The 15,614-nt window shown below is 39.6% G+C and overlaps 1 protein-coding gene across 1 annotated transcript in view; it reads right to left on the reverse strand.

The window, feature by feature from the left end:
- Nucleotides 1-205: 205 nt before the first annotated feature.
- The window catches only part of LOC112721154 (uncharacterized), a 33,187-nt gene continuing 17,778 nt past the window's right edge, over nt 206-15,614 (reverse strand). The window contains exons 5-7 of the mRNA XM_029289910.1: nt 1,171-1,250; nt 360-485; nt 206-246 (exon numbers count right to left, since the gene is read on the reverse strand). Coding sequence (XP_029145743.1) covers nt 206-246; nt 360-485; nt 1,171-1,250 — 247 coding nt within the window. The remainder of the gene's footprint in view (nt 247-359; nt 486-1,170; nt 1,251-15,614) is intronic.

Here is a 15,614-nt window from a genome sequence, read left to right on the forward strand (position 1 = left end):
TACAAGGTCCTAAAAAGCAAATACTTTAGATTTTCCACATTTTTGAGTGTTGAGACAGGAACAAACCCCTCTTGGAGATGGCGTAGCATCATAGAAAGCAGAAAGGTGTTGGAAAAAGGAATTCTCTAGAGAGTTGAAAATGGCAGATCAATCAGAATTAAGAAAGATTCTTGGGTCATAAACTTTGTGGCTATTACTCCTAATCCTACCCCAACCTCAGATCATGCTCTAAAATGGGTGTCTGAACTAATTCAATCAAATGGCCAGTGGAATCAACAAAAAATAACAGAGACATTCAGCCCAACAGTAGCAACAGCTATTTTACAAACAAATATCCAGGAAGGAGAAGATAAGGTTACCTGGATGATGAACCAAACTGGTGCATACACGGTTGCGTCTGGGTACAACATTGCTTTCCAATTCAATCATCCGCCGCTTGAGTTTCTTCCGGAACAATGCCACTCGAAATCCCTTTGGTCTAGCATCTGGAATTTGAAAAGCCAACCAAAAATTAGAAGCTTTCTTTGGAAATTACTACATAATACCTTACCGGTAAAGCTCAAAATTAGTGCCAGAATTGAAACAGTGAACTCGACCTGTCCTAGGTGTTCGGCAGAAGAGTCAGTCCACCATTGTCTGTGGTTCTGCACTGATTCGTTGGAAGCTTATTTCCCCATCCCAAACCCAGATGAACACCCTTAGCGATGTTGGAAAGAAGTTACAGAGAAAATGGAAGCCTTCAGTGACAAATCAGATCGAATGGAGCTAGCGGCTAACCTTCTATGGCAGCTTTGGAAGGCCAAAAATCGCTTCATATTCGATGGGTACAGGAAGCCTCCATCCCTTTGTGTTGAAGAAGCCCGTACTATGCAACAAGAACGAATGGGGATGAACTGACTTTACCAATTCTTCATACTTCTTTAATGTAATAAACTTTAATTAAATTCATTTGGTGGAACTTTTCCTTATGTACCCCCTTAGTGCATGTAAGTCCTTAATGGACCTTTTTCTAGTAATGAAATCACTATCCTAGAAAAAAAAAGTTAAACATTGGTGTTGAGTCAGGAAGTACTAACCTGCAGAAGTCGGTATCGACCTCCCCACACTTAAAGATTGCACCATCCTCGGTGCATGCAGAGATGTACAAGTGGATGGGTTGCTCCAACTGACGCTTTTCTCCATAGATTATGCAGATGGTCTTGTTGTTCGCCCCATTTAGAAACTTCTCATTTCCCTTCTCGATGGCCACCCTGAAAGAAGAGGAACAGGAGGAAAAGTAACCCAAAAACAAAGATAGAAAACAAATTAAAATATGGTTGGGTTAATGCAAATAATAAGGGTCTCAATTACATGGTAGCTACAACATATACGTGAGAAACAATAGAAGCAAATGGCATATCAATTGTGCAAGAATCGCAACAATGGGGAGAGAGATTTGGTAATGAAAGATAGTGTAAGTGCATAGTAATGCAAATGGAATACAAGTATCATAAAATATTAGCATTGACTTATGAATAATACCCAATCAGAATAAAACAAGTCATGAAGCACCAGAATAATTCAAGAAAAGATGTAATAGTTGAATAAGAAAATTTAACACCAATGAAAAAATAATAGATTTAGAAAAGGAGATAAAAATATGCAAAAAATTAAAATGCAATGAATGAAAGTATTCAAATAAATTGAGTAAAATAGAATGAAAGAAAAGAAGGATGAGAAGTTAAAGAGATGAAGAAGAAGAAAGTAAGAAAGGAAGAAGAAAGAATAAGAAAAGATAGAAGAAAGAAGAAAGAATGATAATAGAAAGATAAATAGGATTGGAGAAGAAAAGATAGGAATTCTGGCGCTGATCTGGATAAACTGTGCGTCGCATGCGACGTGAACGCGTGGGGCACGCGTTCGCGTGGTTTGTGATATTTTCAAGTGATGCGTACGCGTGACCTGAATTGTGGTATTGGCGCGAGAACAGCCTCGCGCACGCACAACTCTCTGTTTCATACGCACATTGCCAAAATTTAGGGTGATGCGTGCGCGTGAGGGACGCGCACGCGTGAATGGCCTTACTTTTAAAAAATGACGCGTACGCACGAGGGACGCGTACGCGTGATAGGGCTTGTGCTTCCAGCACCATTCCAGCACCACACAATCACAACTTTCTTTCTAAACACATTTTTACGCCAATTTGTAGGGTCACGCGTATGCGGGGGTGACGCACACGCGTGGATGGCTGATTTCGCAAGCGACGCGGACGCGTCAGGGACGCGTTCGCGTGGGCGTGTTTGTGCCTAAGGCACGCCTCCAGCCATGCTCCAGCGTGACTCTCTGCTTCTTTTCTTCTTGTTTCAAATGCTCATATGACGCGAACGCGTCAACGACGCTCGCGCGTCGCGTGCATTTTTTTATGCAGAATGCAGATGCAAATGCAGACTATATGCATGAACACTAAGAAAAATAGAATAAAATAAAACTAAGAATAAAATAAAATAAAATAAAACTAAGACTGAAAAAGAATGATCATACTATGGTGGGTTGTCTCCCACCTAGCACTTTTAGTTAGAGTCCTTAAGTTGGACATTTGGCGAGCTCCTTGTCATGGAGGCTTGTGCTTGAACTCATCCAGGAATCTCCACCAGTGTTTGTAATTCCAATATCCTCCGGGATCCCAAACCAGTTGTATAAAGCCTTCAAGCAAGTTAAAGCAAGTGACAAGGCTCCGGGAGTGTTGGTTGTTGGAATGAATTCCGGGGTCCCAAACCTTGCTTTTGCACCCGTATTCTTGTTGACCATCTTTGTTCCAACCGGGTGGTAAGCAATCCAAATTCTCACTGAGGCATCCAAACAGCTTCCTAGACCCATACAATTTAGTATTCTTCCAACCATGATAATTCAGCCGTGAGCTTCCTACCACAATGAACCTAGGATTGTGTTGCCAACCACTGACCATCTCCCTCTTACTCTTATAGCCACAAAGAGCTCTAAGTTGCCCATCCGTCTGAAGCAAAGTATATTCAAGTGGGCTAATTAAGCTTAGAGATGAAAGATTTACCCACTTGAATGAAGGAATGGACGGTGATGGCTTTGGGGGAGAGGTCTCCAACAACTTTGGCAAGGTGATTTCCAACTCAATTCCCTTGAGCTCTTTCTTGACAACTTCCACCTCCTTGCAAGATTCTTCTATTTCAACCTCTTCCTCTTGGTAGTTTTCTTCCAATTCGATCTCTTCTTCATTGTTCACCAAGGGCATGGGAGGTTGTGCTTCTTCTTCTTTAATCTCTATGTCAAGTCATATGGGAGATGATTCAAATGTAGATAAGAATTCATCAATGATTGAATCCATCTCTTGATCATCCCCTTCAAAGTCTTCAATCATGATATGCCTTGGAGGTTGTACACCCTCCTCAACATTAAATTCAAACTCCTTAGAAGGGGGTTCTATGACTGGGCTTTCCCATGGACGTTCCGCATCTCCTAAGTCTTTGACCACTTCTTCCTCTTTAACGATTACGACTTCCTCCAATTGTTCCAATACAAAGTCATGCTGCTCACTGTCCACCGAAGTTTCTAGTGTCTCCTTCATGCTACGTTCTTCATTAGATTCTCTACATGAAGCCATGGGGGTTCTTTGAGTGTCCGAACGTCAGAAAGCTAACATGTCCTCATTGGAAACCATATGGGTTTGTTGCCAAGAGGGTTGATCAAATCCTTGTGACTCCTCCCATCTTTGATTTTTCCAACCTTGATGCCTGTTTTCATTATAGTTTCTATTCCTTACAATAACATTGGAACCAAACTTGAAACCAGAGGGGTGAGAATTCATAGTAGCTAAAGAAAATAAAATTAATAAAAATTAATGAAAATAAACTCCTAAAACTAAAAATACTAACAAAGAAACGAAAAAGCAAATATTTACAATAACCAATAATAAGGCACACGCTTGCAATTTCCCAGCAACGGCGCCATTTTGATGAACTGATTTTCTGCTAGTAAAGAATTTTCACAAATAAATTCCTGTTGTAAGTATAGTTTCTAAACCAACAGAGAATCCTTTCGTACAAAAGTTTTGGTTGTCACTTAAGCAAACCCAATAAAATTGATAACCGAAGTATTGAAACCTTGGGTCGTCTCTCAAGAAATTGCAGGGAGGTGTGTTTATTATTGGTTATGGAAAAAGTATCTTTTTGGATTTTTTTAAGATAAGAAGCAACAACAGTAAATGGCAATGGAAACAAACTAACTATAAAAACTCTTGGCAAGGTATGAGAATTGGAAATCCTATCCTAGTTATCCTTATCAGGTGTGATGAGAATTGTTTATTGCTCCCACTTAGTTAACCCTTACTAAATAAATGAAAGTCAAGTGGACTAATTAATTTGATTCCTCAAGTCCTAGTCAACTCCTATGGAAAGACTAGCTTTAGAGGGATCCAAATCAATCAACAATTTCCAATTTTTAATCAACAGCTGAGTTTGACAACTCAAGTGTCACCAATTACTCAACCAAAGCCAAAAGGGAAAAAATCCAAATTATTTATATCATAAATAGAAAAAACAACCATAAATTTGAAATACCTCGAATTGCATTAAATATAAAATCAAATCTAACATTGGAAGGTTCATAAATCAATTTGGGAAAATAAACAAACTAAAGTAATAGAATAAATAAAAGTAGAAGAGAAATTAAATTAAAGGAACATTGAACCTGGAATGAAGAAGAAGTAAACCTAACCTAAGAGAAATCCTAAATCCTAAAACCTAAGAGAGAGGAGAGAACCTCTCTCTCTAGAAACTACATCTAAAACCTAAAATTGTGAATTATGAATGTTGTCTTAATGAATTGATTGATTCCCCCACTTTATATCCTCTAATATGTATTTTCTGGGTTAAAAACTGGGTCAAAAATAGCTCAGAAATTGCCCCCAGCGATTTCTGATACGTCCAGCATACGGCAAAGTCACGCGTGAGCGTTGTCCACGCATGGGCGTGGATTGGATTTTTGCCAGGTCACTCGTATGCGTGATCCACGCGTGTGTGTCACCTATCTTCGGGGCAGCTATGACAAATTATATATCGTTACAAAGCCCCGGATGTTAGCTTTCCAATGCAACTACAACCGCCTCATTTGGACCTTTGTAGCTCAAGTTATCATCAATTTAGTACCAAGAGGTCAGGCTGGACAACTTTAGCAGTTCCTTCAGTTTCTTGTATTCCTTCCACTTTTGCATGCTTCCTTTCCATCCTCTAAGCCATTCCTGTCCTGTAATCTCTAAAAACACTTAACACACATATCAAGGTATCGAATGGTAATAAGAGAAGATTTAAACATAGAAAATTTAAGTCCAAAGAAGCATGTTTTCAATCATAGCACAAAATCAGGAAGGAAAACGTAAAATCATGCAAATCATATGAATAAGTGGGTAAAGAATTGATAAAAACCACTCAATTGAGCATAAGATAAATCATAAAATAGTGGTTTATCAGTGGCCGCCATATGGCTTGCCACCGGGGTATGTCCCCCCCCCATGGTGACACAAGGATTGCCTGTGCCTCTCTACTCAACTTTTCAAAATCCTCTTTACCAGAATGCATATGGCATGTCAAATGTACCTATTTCTGGGGTGTCAGGTTCACATATGTCGCAACAAAATTTTTCACATGCCATTAACACAGGAAATAACCACGCATCTAATCCTACTACACCCACTGTTACTAGGGTAGAAAACTCTAGGTCTGTGTTTCCTGACATGTCAAGAGCAATGCCTGTTAATCAACCTAGTCAAACCGTTGGATCTTTAGCAAATATTAGGCAACAGATGGATGAAATCCACCATAATCTAGTAAACATGTTAACTCATCAAACGGTGACAGTTTTAAATCCTCTTTTAAAAACACAAACACTAGAATTGAACAATTAAATAGGCAAGTTAATAGGATTGCTACTGTGGTGAATTTAGAAGAAAATGATAACCAGGGTTTAAGATTTGATAATGTCAATCAGAACGGTGGAACAATTCCTAATTATGATGTTCATATGCCTAGACATGGTCAAAATGCTGATGATATGTTGTAAAGACTTAGGCAAAACAACTTAGGGGCATAATAATCTAGCAAGAAATGTCGAACAAGTTTTAAACCGTTTGGAATTTAGTGTGGGTTGTTTAAATAGACCATATTTTGTGTCTACTTTTCCTGAATGTGTTCAACAAGCAGAGCTTCCAAGAGGTTGGAAAATTCCAAAATCCCTTACAAAATTTTCTGGAGAAGAAAATGAGTCTACAGTAGAGCATATTACACGATCTACTGTTGAAATTAGGGAAGCAGCTTCTAATGAATATCTCAAGATGAGATATTTCCCTTCTTCTTTAACAAAAAATGCATTTACATGGTTCTCCAACTTGAGACCAAATTTGTAACACCCTAATTAGCCTAAACTTTACCTCTCGTCGTAAAGCAAAGGTTAATCAGAGATTACGACAGTTCTAAGCTCATACATAATATATATATATATATATATATATAGAAAGATTAGTATAATCTAGAAGCCCGATGAAAGATATAGCTCAAATTTTGGATTTGAAAAGCGCAAAACGTAATAACGAAGCCACTAGCTTGAGGCACAAGAAACAGATAAGATATAGCAAAAGATAAGTATATAATATCATTGGAAACTAGCCACGGCTCGAAAAGTTTAAGCCGGTTAGCCATATACAGGTATACAGAACCATACAGTGAAAACAACTTATACAAGTTTTGTTCTCTCAAATGTAAGCCTCTAGGCAAAACAAATTACAAAAGGAGAGATGTATAAACAAATTAAACCAAAAAGACTCCAAAAGAATCCAAGATCCTCCGCTTCTGTCACCATCCAAAGCAACCCACCGAGGTGGGTTGCGACCTGCATCTGAAAAATACAATAGAAATATGGTATGAGAATCAGAGGTTCTCAGTATGGTAACAGTGCCCAGTGATGTAGGATATAAGACCCCGGGACACCAAAGGCAATCCTAAACTCTATACCCTCACAAGATTCAAACTTAAAGCATTCTAAAACAAATAAGCATAATTATATCAACCTTAACTTAAATAAACCAGGTAATCTATCTTAGGGATTTCTACTTTAACCAAACACCGCTGTCCCACAGCCTTCACCAACCGATCCTCCATGCGATGCCATCGCCACCGCCTTCCGAACCTCCTCAATCCTAGTAAAAAGCACAGATAATATACAGTGCAAGTAAAACACAAGTAGAAGCATATAAGGCAAATAATTCAGATAGCAATTAGGCATGTTATTCAATTAGGCAAGCCATTACAAGTAATCAAAGCATACAAACATATAGAAAATGCATATGATGAATGCCTGCCCTACTGGCTGTGATATCACATAGTCAGTTCAACTGCCAACCCGACACATCTCCATGGAGACGTCGCCCTTCGAAATTCTCATATGGGAACCCCCGAGATATAGTGCTCGGATCACTGTCCAGGTACCGGCGCCAGCACGCTCTATAGATCCGAAGGGATGCAAGCGGGATACTCTTGCCACAGACCTCACATCTTAACGTAAGCGGGATGAACCACCGCCCTTACGCCGCTGCCGCTACCTCGACAGGCGAGATCCAACCACCGTCCCTGCCGGGCGCATAGCGTCTCATAATCTCAATAAAAACATTATTTCAGTGGTTTTCAGAAAAACATTTTTAACATACATGGATCCATCATCTCATTCCAGAGTCCCCAACTCATCTCAACCACAGTAAATTCACATCTTAGTTTCGAACTCAATGGTTCCTCAATTCTTATCTCATTCCTCAACCATTCATCACATAATGCCGAATCATCCTCAGTACGCCAGAAACCTAGGCCTCCGTTTTCTAATTTGTCTTAAATTCATCCACTAAAACCCTTAGGTTATATCCCATATTCTAATACACAAAACCAAGCCCAAAAGTCTATAAATCATGTTAAGGAAGCTTACAACCTTGTTGGGAAGGTAGAATAGTTGAAAACAAATAAAATTTTGAGAAACAGGGCGTGTGCGGCCGCACAGGGGTGTGTGCTGCGCACGCCCAAGAAGATTTTAAAAGTGTGCGTGTGCACAGGGGTGTGCATACGCACAGATTCTGAAATTTATAAAGTCTGTTCACTTGCACAGGGTGCGCTAGCGCCCCCAACAGACTCCTCTTCCCGACTTGTGCGTGTGCACAGACGTGGGTACGTCCGCACAGGTCGCAATTCTCCATTGATGTGTGCGCGCACCAGCTGTGCTAGCGTTACAACCTGTAGGCACTTCCCTGCCTGTGCGTGCACAAAGGTGTGTGCGTCTGCACAGATAAGGTTTTTGCAGGGTTGTGCGCGCGCACAAGGATGTGCGTGCGCACACATCAAAAATCATAAAATTCTGCAACTTAGCAGAATTTTAGATTTTTAACACTAACTTTGAATGATCATAACCTCCTCTACAAAATTTTAAATTTTTCAAAGTTTATATCAATTTAAAGGATTTTCAAAGATCTTTAATTTTAAACAAACCTCATCAAATTTTGAAAACCGAGGCATAAGTTATGATCGAACAAAGTTCATCAAAAACCAACTTTTACCAAAAGTCATAATTTACCAACTATTCCAAAATCCTCAATCTACCTCCAATCAAAACAACACCAACCTCCCATTTACAACACAAACTACCCTCTTGGGTCAAAATTCACCACTTACCAAATCTTTCCATCACATTTCACCATTCTCTAACCATCAATACCAATCATGCGATACTACAATAAATCCTCATTCAACTTTTAAAACCACATAACCATATCATTAACATCAATTTTACATATATCTTAACATTATCAATCATCATAATTAGTCTTAATAATCATCACCCCACCATAAATCATCATACATCAACATTCAAACAACTCATCAACCATTATAATTCTAACCTATCATATGGGTCACTAGCCTATGTGACCATGAATATTATATACTACATAGAAAAAATCGAAACCATACCTTGGTTGATTCTCAATATGCCTTTAAACCAAAGTTGAGTACAAGCTAGGCTTTTCCATCACAATCCAAGCCACCAACAATTACCAATAAGCTCTAACAAGTTCAATTACTCACCACTTCAAGCTATAACACACATAATTCACCATAATTCAACCTATGGTTTATCAAACTTGAAATTTCACAAGGGTTTAATGGTTCTTACCTTTTTTTCAACCAGATTTGATAGCAAAAATCCAAGGCTAAGCAAGGATTAGAGCAAACCTAAACATCCAAAATCACAAAAACTCACTTAATCACAAACCCTAAGAATCGAAATTTTGGAGAGAAGAATAGAAAGGATTTCGTAGTTACCTCTCCATTTTCTTGTATGAGTTTTGTAAAGCTCTTCACAAGAAACGCGTAGCCGCAAACGGTGCAGCGATCGGAGCACTGTAGCTCAAGATATCGCAAAAAGAAGATTGAAGTGAATAGTATCTTCTTCTTCCTCTTCTCCCCTTTCTATTTCAGCATGGTGTGTGGTGTTTATGTGTGTGTGTGTGTGCTGAAAATGGGTTCATTAATGAACCTTTTATATGTTGGGCTTGGGCCCAACTTGGGTCCAATCCAACCCGTTAGCGTTTTTAGCCCGTTTGGCCCAACTTCAGGCCAAACCTTTAAAATTAACACCCGATTTTCCATTTCTAATATTTTTCTAAGGTTTTTGACGATTTTCACTTTTTCTCGTGTGGTACCGGGCAGACTTGAACAGGTTCGCGGTTTTTTTGTGATTTTTTGCAGGAAACACATTTCTGACTTAGAAAAACCCACTGAGTCCAAAAATCACCTTTAAATCCTCTAATTCTCACTCTAACTTTTCGGAGTCTAACTTAGGCAACTGATTACTTAATTAACCGGTTGATTAGTTGCGGTTCTTACATTCTCCCCACCAAATAAGAAATTTTGCCGTTAAAATTTGAATTACCTGAGAACAGCTCAGGATAATCCTTTCGCATCTCGAACTAATCCTTTCGCATCTCAGACTCCAACTCCCAAGTATGCTCTTCAACTCCTGCTCACTCCCAAGCAACCTTAACCAACTGAACTTCTTTTCCTCGTAGCTTCTTCGTACTTCGTCAATCCTCACTGGCGTTACTTGGAAGGTTAAGTTTTCCCTCAACTCAACCGATTCAGGCTCCAACACATGAGCTGCATCCGGCGTGTACTTGCGAAGTTGTGACACGTGGAATACGTCATGCAGGTTAGACAGATGAGGTGGCAAAGCAACTTGATACGCCACCGGCCCGAATCGCCTTAAAACCTCAAACGGTCTTATATACCTTGGGTTCAACTTCTTGTTCTTAATTTCTCTTCCAATCCCAGTTGTCGGTGTCACCCGAAGAAATACATGTTCTCCCACTTCAAACTCTAATGGTTTTCTTCTCTGGTCCGTGTAGCTCTTCTGTCGACTCTGAGCAGTTAGAATCCTTGCATGAATCTTCTTAATATTTTAAGTAGTCTCTGCTATTACCTCAGGACCCAAAACACTTGCTTCACCAGATTCATACTAACAAAGTAGAGATTGGCACTTCCGTCCATACAATGCCTCATACGGAGCCATCCCTATGCTCGCATGAAAGCTGTTGTTATACGCAAACTCCACCAATGGCATGTAATGATCCCAACTCCCGGGTTGATCCAAAACACATGCTCTAAGCATATCTTCCAACGTCTGAATAGTCCTTTCCGACTGTCCATCGATTTGCGGATGATGCGGTACTGAGACATAGCTTCGTATCAAAAGCTCTTTGGAAAGCTCCCCAAAACCTTGAAGTGAATCGGGGATCACGGTCCGACACTATGCTTGATGGCACACCATGCAACCTTACTATCTCCTTGATGTACAATCTTGCCAACTCCTCCATAGAACAGTTTACTCGGATAGGCAGAAAATAAGCAGATTTGGTTAAGCGATCCACGATCACCCAAATTACATCAAATTCCGACCTAGTCCTCGGTAAACCGGTCACAAAATCCATCACGATTCCTTCCCACTTCCACTGAAGAATCTCAAGTGGTTGTAGCATTCTTGATGGTTTCTGGTGCTCTATCTTTACTTTCTGGCAAGTCAAACACTTGGATACCACTGTAGCTATATCACCCTTCATCCCAGGCCACCAGAACATCTTCTTTAAGTCATAATACATCTTCGTGCTTCCGGGATGAATAGAAAACCCACTGTTGTGAGCTTCCAACAACAAGTCTCGCCTCAAACTCCCAACATCCGGTATGCAAATCCTTCCCTTGTATTTCCATAATCCTTCATCATCTTTGGTGAATTCTCCAAGCCTCTTCTCGCCAACTGGTTGAAATAATTGTTGAAGCTTCTGCTCATCTTGCTGAGTCCTTTATATTTCTGATTTAAATGTGCTTGAGACCTGTAACTGGTTCAAACAAGCTCTTCTGGAAACTTCACCAATATCCAACTTAAAATCCACAAACTTATCTACTAGCTCCTCTTCCTTGATTCTCATCCAAGCTATTGTTAAAGATTTCCGACTCAATGCCTCTGCTACCACATTCGCCTTTCTGGGATGATAACTAAGTTCAAAATCATAGTCCTTAAGCAACTCCATTGGTGCACGAAATTACAATCACACTTTTGCAACTCCGCACAACTAACCAGCAAGTGCACTGGGTCGTCCAAGTAATACCTTATGTGAGTAAGGGTCGATCCTACGGAGATTGTCGACTTGAAGCAACCTATGGTTATCTTGTAACTCTTAGTCAGGATATCAATAATTCTCAGATTTAATTGTAAAAAGTAAAAGAACATCAAATAAATACTTGTTATGCAGTAATGAAGAACAGGTTGAGGTTTTGGAGATGCTTTGTCTTCTGAATCTCTGCTTTCCTAATGTCTTCTTCTTCATGCACGCAAGTCTCCTTCCATCGCAAGCTGTATGTTGGTGGATCACCGTTGTCAATGACTGCCATCCGTCCTCTCAGTAAAAATGGTCCAAATGTGCTGTCACCGCACGGCTAATCATCTGTCGGTTCTCACTCATGTTGGAATAGGATCCATTGATCCTTTTGCGTCTGTCACTACGCCCAGCACTTGTGAGTTTGAAGCTCATCACAGTCATCCCATCCCAGATCCTACTCGGAATACCACAGACAAGGTTTAGACTTTCTAGATCTCAGGAATGGCTGCCAGTAATCCTAGCCTATACCACGAAGACTCTGATCATGAACCAAGAGACTAAGAGATACACACTCAATCTAAGGTAGAACGGAAGTGGTTGTTAGGCACGCGTTCATAGGTTCAGAATGATGATGAGTGTCACGGATTATCACATTCATCACGGTTAAGTACAAGCGAGTATCTTAGAATAGAAACAAGCGTGATTGAATAGAAAACAGAAGTAATTGCATTAATTCATCGAGACACAGCAGAGCTCCTCACTTCCAACCATGGGGTTTAGAGACTCATGCCGTCAGAAATACACTATGAAATGTGTAAAATGTCATGAGGTCCAAAATGAATCACTAAAAGTAGTTTTTATAACAAACTAGTGACCTAGGGTTACAGAAAAATGAGTAAGCTAGAATAATTAGTGTAGAAATCCACTTCCAGGGCCTACTTAGTGTGTGTTTGGGATGAGCATTGAAGCTTTCACATGTAGAGACTTTTCTTGGAGTTAAACGCCAGCTTTTGTGCCAGTTTGGGCGTTTAACTCCAGCTTTTGTGCCAGTTCTGGCGTTAAACACCAGAATTCTTAAGCTGACTTGGAACGCCGATTTGGGCCATCAATTCTCGGGCAAAGTATGGACTATTATATATTGCTAGAAATTCCAGGATGTCTACTTTCCAACGCAATTGAGAGCGCGCCAATTGGGCTTCTGTAGCTCCAGAAAATCCACTTCGAGTGCAGGGAGGTCAGAATCCAACAGCATCTGCAGTCCTTTTTCAGCCTCTGAATCAGATTTTTGCTCAGGTCCCTCAATTTCAGCCAGAAAATATCTGAAATCACAGAAAAGCACACAAACTCATAGTAAAGTCCAGAAAAGTAAATTTTAAATAAAAACTAATAAAAATATAATAAAAACTAACTAAAATATACTAAAAACATACTAAAAACACTTCCAAAAAGCGTATAAATTATCCGCTCATCACAACACCAAACTTAAATTGTTGCTTGTCCCCAAGCAACTAAAAATCAAATAGGATAAAAAGAAGAGAATATACAATGAATTCCAAAAACATCCATGAAGATCAGTTTTAATTAGATGAGCGGGGCTTATTAGCTTTTTGCTTCTGAACAGTTTTGGCATCTCACTTTATCCTTTGAAGTTCAGAATGATTGGCATCTATAGTAACTCAGAATTCAGATAGTGTTATTGATTCTCCTAGTTCAGTATGTTGATTCTTGAACACAGCTACTTTATGAGTCTTGGCCGTGACCCTAAGCATTTTGTTTTCCAGTATTACCACCGGATACATAAATGCCACAGACACATAACTGGGTGAACCTTTTCAGATTGTGACTCAGCTTTGCTAAAGTCCCCAATTAGAGGTGTCCAGAGCTCTTAAGCACACTCTTTTTGCTTTGGACCACGACTTTAACCGCTCAGTCTCAAGTTTTCACTTGACACCTTCACGCCACAAGCACATGGTTAGGGACAGCTTGGTTTAGCCGCTTAGGCCAGGATTTTATTCTTGTGGGCCCTCCTATCCACTGATGCTCAAAGCCTTGGATCCTTTTTTATTTTACCCTTGCCTTTTGGTTCAAAGGGCTATTGGCTTTTTCTGCTTGCTTTTTCTTTTTTTTCTCTTTCTTTTTTTTTGCCTCTTTTTTTTCACATATATATATATATATATATATATTGCAAGCTTTTCACTGCTTTTTCTTGCTTTAAGAATCATTTTTATGATTTTTCAGATCATCAATAACATTTCTCCTTTTCCATCATTCTTTCAAGAGCCAACAATTTTAACATTCATGGACAACAAATTCAAAAATATGCACTGTTTAAGCATTCATTCAGAAAAACATAAAGTATTGCCACCATATCAAAATAATTAAATTGTTTTAAAATTCGGAATTCATGCACTTCTTTTTCTTTTTCAATTAAAAACACTTTTTATTTAAGAAAGGTGATGGATTCATATGCATAGCTTCAAGGCATAGACACTAAGACACTAATGATCATGTAATAAAGACACAAACATAGATAGAACATCAAGCATAGAAAACGAAAAGCAGAAAAATAAGAACAAGGAAATTAAAGAACGGGTCCACCTTAGTGATGACGGCTAGTTCTCTTTCTTGAAGATCCTATGGAGTGCTTGAACTCCTCAATGTCTCTTCCTTGCCTTTGTTGCTTCTCTCTCATGGCCTTTTGGTCCTCTCTAATTTCATGGAGGATAATGGGTTGCTTTTGTTGAGGTTCACGAGTGGACTCTCTTGTTTGCTCCATCCTCTTTCTAGTGATTTCTCCGGCCATAGGTGCCATAAATGGTTATGGAAACATAAAAAGCAATGCTTTTTCCACACCAAACTTAGAAGGTTTGCTCGTCCTCAAGCAAAAGAAGAAAGAAGAAAGGAGAAGAAGAAGAAAATGGAGGAGATGGAGATGTGTGAGTGGTGAAGAGGTGATGGGGAAAAGTATATGGGGAAGGGTGTTTGGGGAAGGGCGTTATTGGAATGTGTGAAGAGGAGAGAGGTTGAGTTGAGGTAGGTGGGGATCCTGTGGGGTCCACAGATCCTGAGGTGTCAAGGATTTCTCGTCCCTGCACCAATTAGGCGTGCAAAATGCCCTCTGCTGCCCATCCTGGCGTTAAACGTCAGGTTGCTGACCATTTCTGGCGTTTAACGCTAGCTTCTTGCCCTTTTCTGGCGTTAAACACCAGTCTGGTGCCTATTTCTGGCGTTAAACGCCCAGAATGGTGCCAGATTGGGCGTTTAACGCCCATTCTGCTGCCCTTACTGGCGTTTAAACGCCAGTAGGCTTCTCCTCCAGGGTGTGCTATTTTTCATTCTGTTTTTTTAATTTGCTTTGATTTTTGTAGTTGTTTTTGTGACTCCACATGATCATCAACCTAAAGAAGACATAAAATAACAATGAAAAATGGAAAATTAACACAGATAAATAAAAATTGGGTTGCCTCCCAATAAGCGCTTCTTTATTGTCTTTAGCTGGACCTTGACTGAGCTTTATTCAAGCCTCAGTTTTGAGCATTCTTGCTCAAAATTGCTTTCAAGATAGTGTTTGATCCTCTGTCCATTAACAATGAACTTTTTGTCAGAATCAATATCCTGAAGCTCAACATATCCATATGGTGACACACTTGTAATCACATATGGTCCTTTCCACTGGGATTTCAATTTCCCGGGGAATAGTCTGAGCCTAGAGTTAAATAGCAGAACCTTCTGTCCTGGTTCAAAGACTCTAGATGATAGTTTCTTGTCATGCCACTTTTTTGCTTTCTCCTTATAAATTTTAGCATTTTCAAAAGCATTGAGTCTGAATTCTTCTAGCTCATTCAGCTGGAGCAATCTTTTCTCTCCAGCTAACTTAGCATCTAGGTATAGGAATCTGGTTGTACAGTAGACCTTATGTTCCAGT

The sequence above is a fragment of the Arachis hypogaea genome, chromosome 11, assembly GCF_003086295.3.
Source record: "Arachis hypogaea cultivar Tifrunner chromosome 11, arahy.Tifrunner.gnm2.J5K5, whole genome shotgun sequence".
NCBI classification, from domain to species: domain Eukaryota; kingdom Viridiplantae; phylum Streptophyta; class Magnoliopsida; order Fabales; family Fabaceae; genus Arachis; species Arachis hypogaea.